The 2,818-nt window shown below is 37.5% G+C and overlaps 1 protein-coding gene across 1 annotated transcript; it reads left to right on the top strand.

The window, feature by feature from the left end:
- The first annotated feature begins 898 nt into the window (after window positions 1-898).
- On the top strand, window positions 899-2,165 carry LSH5 (LIGHT-DEPENDENT SHORT HYPOCOTYLS-like protein (DUF640)). The gene has a single exon (XM_022041315.2). It carries the CDS (start codon window positions 1,333-1,335, stop codon window positions 2,029-2,031), a length of 699 nt encoding a protein of 232 aa, XP_021897007.1. The 5' UTR covers window positions 899-1,332; the 3' UTR covers window positions 2,032-2,165.
- The last annotated feature ends 653 nt before the right edge of the window (window positions 2,166-2,818 follow it).

Raw genomic sequence — 2,818 nt, 5'->3', positions numbered from 1 at the left:
TGCTAATAATATTCTCTCTCTCTTTTTTTTTTTTTTTTTTTTTTCTTTTTCGATAAAGGCTCAATAACTTTTAGCATTTTTTTTTTAAGCTTGACAAGTAATATGCTTTTATTTTCTTAATCAAAATCTATGTATATTTAATAAAAAAATCAAATAAGTAAAATATAATATTAACATATAGATGATGAAATATTAGTAAAATATAAAATATAAACATATTTTTACTTCTTCTAAATTTAAAATCTGTGGCTATTTTCTAATAATATAAAATTTATTAGTAAACATGTAAATAGAGAATTATTAAATATAATTATCTCATAATTAGTTAATTAGAAGAATTAAGAAACTTAGAATGGGTATGTGAATATGCTGTTTTGGAGATAATTGTAAATGTGGTTTCCCACCAAAGTCTTAACTTATATACAGTATGTAGAGATTTTACCTTTTCCACACCAAACATTCACCTATAAATATTGGTGAAGATGTCTTCACCATTCCTTGCACCGAAACTTCTTTGGAGGTCATATTAGTGAGTTTTGTAATACATATGCGTATACAAATATATATTATATTGCAGTAATATTTAATAAATTTAATTAAGAGAATAAAAGTACGATAAAAAGGGTAGAAATTTACTTACCGTAATATATACAAGTCAATTTTTTCTCCTTAAAATATCTTTACGGCAATCATTAGCACAAAAGCCACGTGTTGAAAGGAGATTAGCAGAAGGTCTGAATAGCGGACGCGTCTTCAGGCGCGTGCGTAATACGAAGAGAGCGTGGAGGAGGGGGGCCGCCGGTGGTGAATAGTAAACATGTTACATCCATTGGGGCCACCATGTGATTTTGCGAATACTCTCATCACCTCCACCCTCTCCCTCTCTCTCTCTCTCTCCCTGTAGCGTTCACAAGAGAGAAGAGAACTTTTTCTCTTTCTATTTTTTCTCTCTGTCGAGTTTTTTTATTTATTTATTTTTTTTTGAGCAATCAGTTTCTTTCCTTTTCCCCTCTGCTGCTCAGCCTGAGAGATGTCGTACTAGCATTTCTTCTTCTTCTTCTTCTTCTTTTTTTTCATTCATTCATTCATGTTCCCTTTTTACGTCCCATCATCACTCTTTCCTTTCTCCCCATTAAACAAACACGACCTTCCCTTCAACCTCTTCCAAGCTCATCTCTTTCTCTTTCAACCCTAGCATGAACTAATCAAACAGATACCCCTAGTGAAACCCATCGTTACTTCCGTAATTAATTCAGATATATACCCAGCTGATAAGAACTAGGTAAACAAAGCCCGATCGTTACTAGTATATATAATTACCGCCATCAATCCATGGACTCAGCCTCTGCAGCTGGCGGGGGCGACCGGACCGGGGGTGAACCGGGTTCGTCAGCGGTTGGGTCATCGTCATCGGTGGGAGCTTCGGCCGCGGCTGCTTCTGCTGCACCAGAGAGCTCGTCCTCTCCGGCTCCACCGAGCCGGTACGAGTCACAGAAGCGGAGAGACTGGAACACGTTCCTGCAGTACTTGAAAAACCACAAGCCTCCATTGACGCTGGCTCGCTGCAGCGGGGCGCACGTGATTGAGTTCTTGAGGTACTTGGATCAGTTCGGGAAGACGAAGGTGCACGTGGCGGGATGCCCGTATTTCGGGCACCCGAACCCGCCAGCCCCGTGCGCCTGCCCTCTAAAGCAAGCGTGGGGAAGCCTCGACGCGCTCATCGGACGGCTCAGGGCGGCCTACGAGGAGAACGATGGGCGGCCCGAGTCGAACCCGTTTGGGGCTCGGGCCGTGAGGATTTACCTGAGGGAGGTAAGGGAAGGGCAAGCGAAGGCCAGAGGGATCCCTTACGAGAAGAAGAAGCGAAAACGGCATGCCGTTTCGCAGGCGAATGCGTCGGTAGCTGCGAGTACTCAAGTTGGTGGGGCAGGTGGGTCGAGTACCGCCGGCGTTGGTGGAGCAGAGGGTGGTGCTGATGGTGTAGCTGTTGGTACCGCGGCTGCTGCTAATGCTACTCCTACTGCCATATAGGTTTTTTTAAACAATATAATTATTAATCTATATTTCTGGTTAAATTAAATGTGATTATGATGAACTACAAGCATATACTATGGATCCCATGAACGAATTTAGCTAGAAAATCTGCTCAAAAAATTTTCTTTCTATCGATCATAGTTTCTTATAAATTAAGTAGTTCCTGTTTAAATTCATTAAACAGGACATTTCATTCATTATAAAACATTTATACTAATTATGGTATATACTCTAGATTTTGCATGTATCTATACATAAAAGCATATATTTGTTACGAATTAAAAAAAAAATTGGTACTAGGTCTGTATATATATATATATATATATATCTAGTAATGTCTGTATTTTTATCAAGCAAACTAATTAAGTAGCTAGTGGAAACGCTAGGAAGAAAATGTTCGATGCATGATGTATTGGGTTTTATTGTTAATTGTCTTTGCCTGGGTAATTACTCTAGTCAAATACACACATATATATATGTTTGTATGTCCATATTCTATATACGGTGCATGTATATAAACATAAACATATATAATGAGTGTAGAATATATACAAGGACAAGAAACTAGTCTTTCGATAAAAGAGAGTTAATCAACCAAAATATTATTCTATGTGCTCGTTCATTAATGTTTGTGTGTGTATATATATATATATATATGTAGATATATGGATGCATTAGTTACTAGTATATTTACAGTGTGGAATAAATTGACCACTTAGTATTATATATATTGTTATAAAATCATTCATCATATATATATTTATATATGTAAAATATTTTGTTA

This window comes from Carica papaya, chromosome 2 (assembly GCF_054855325.1).
Source record: "Carica papaya isolate Zhongbai chromosome 2, ASM5485532v1, whole genome shotgun sequence".
Taxonomy (NCBI): Eukaryota; Viridiplantae; Streptophyta; class Magnoliopsida; order Brassicales; family Caricaceae; genus Carica; species Carica papaya.
Note: the sequence above shows the minus strand (reverse complement) of the source record. Positions and strands in the feature narration are given on the sequence as shown.

What these genes read in the sequence shown, in the direction of transcription:
- LSH5 (XM_022041315.2), top strand. Translation starts at nt 1,333, where the DNA reads ATGGACTCAGCCTCTGCAGCTGGCGGGGGCGACCGGACCGGGGGTGAA.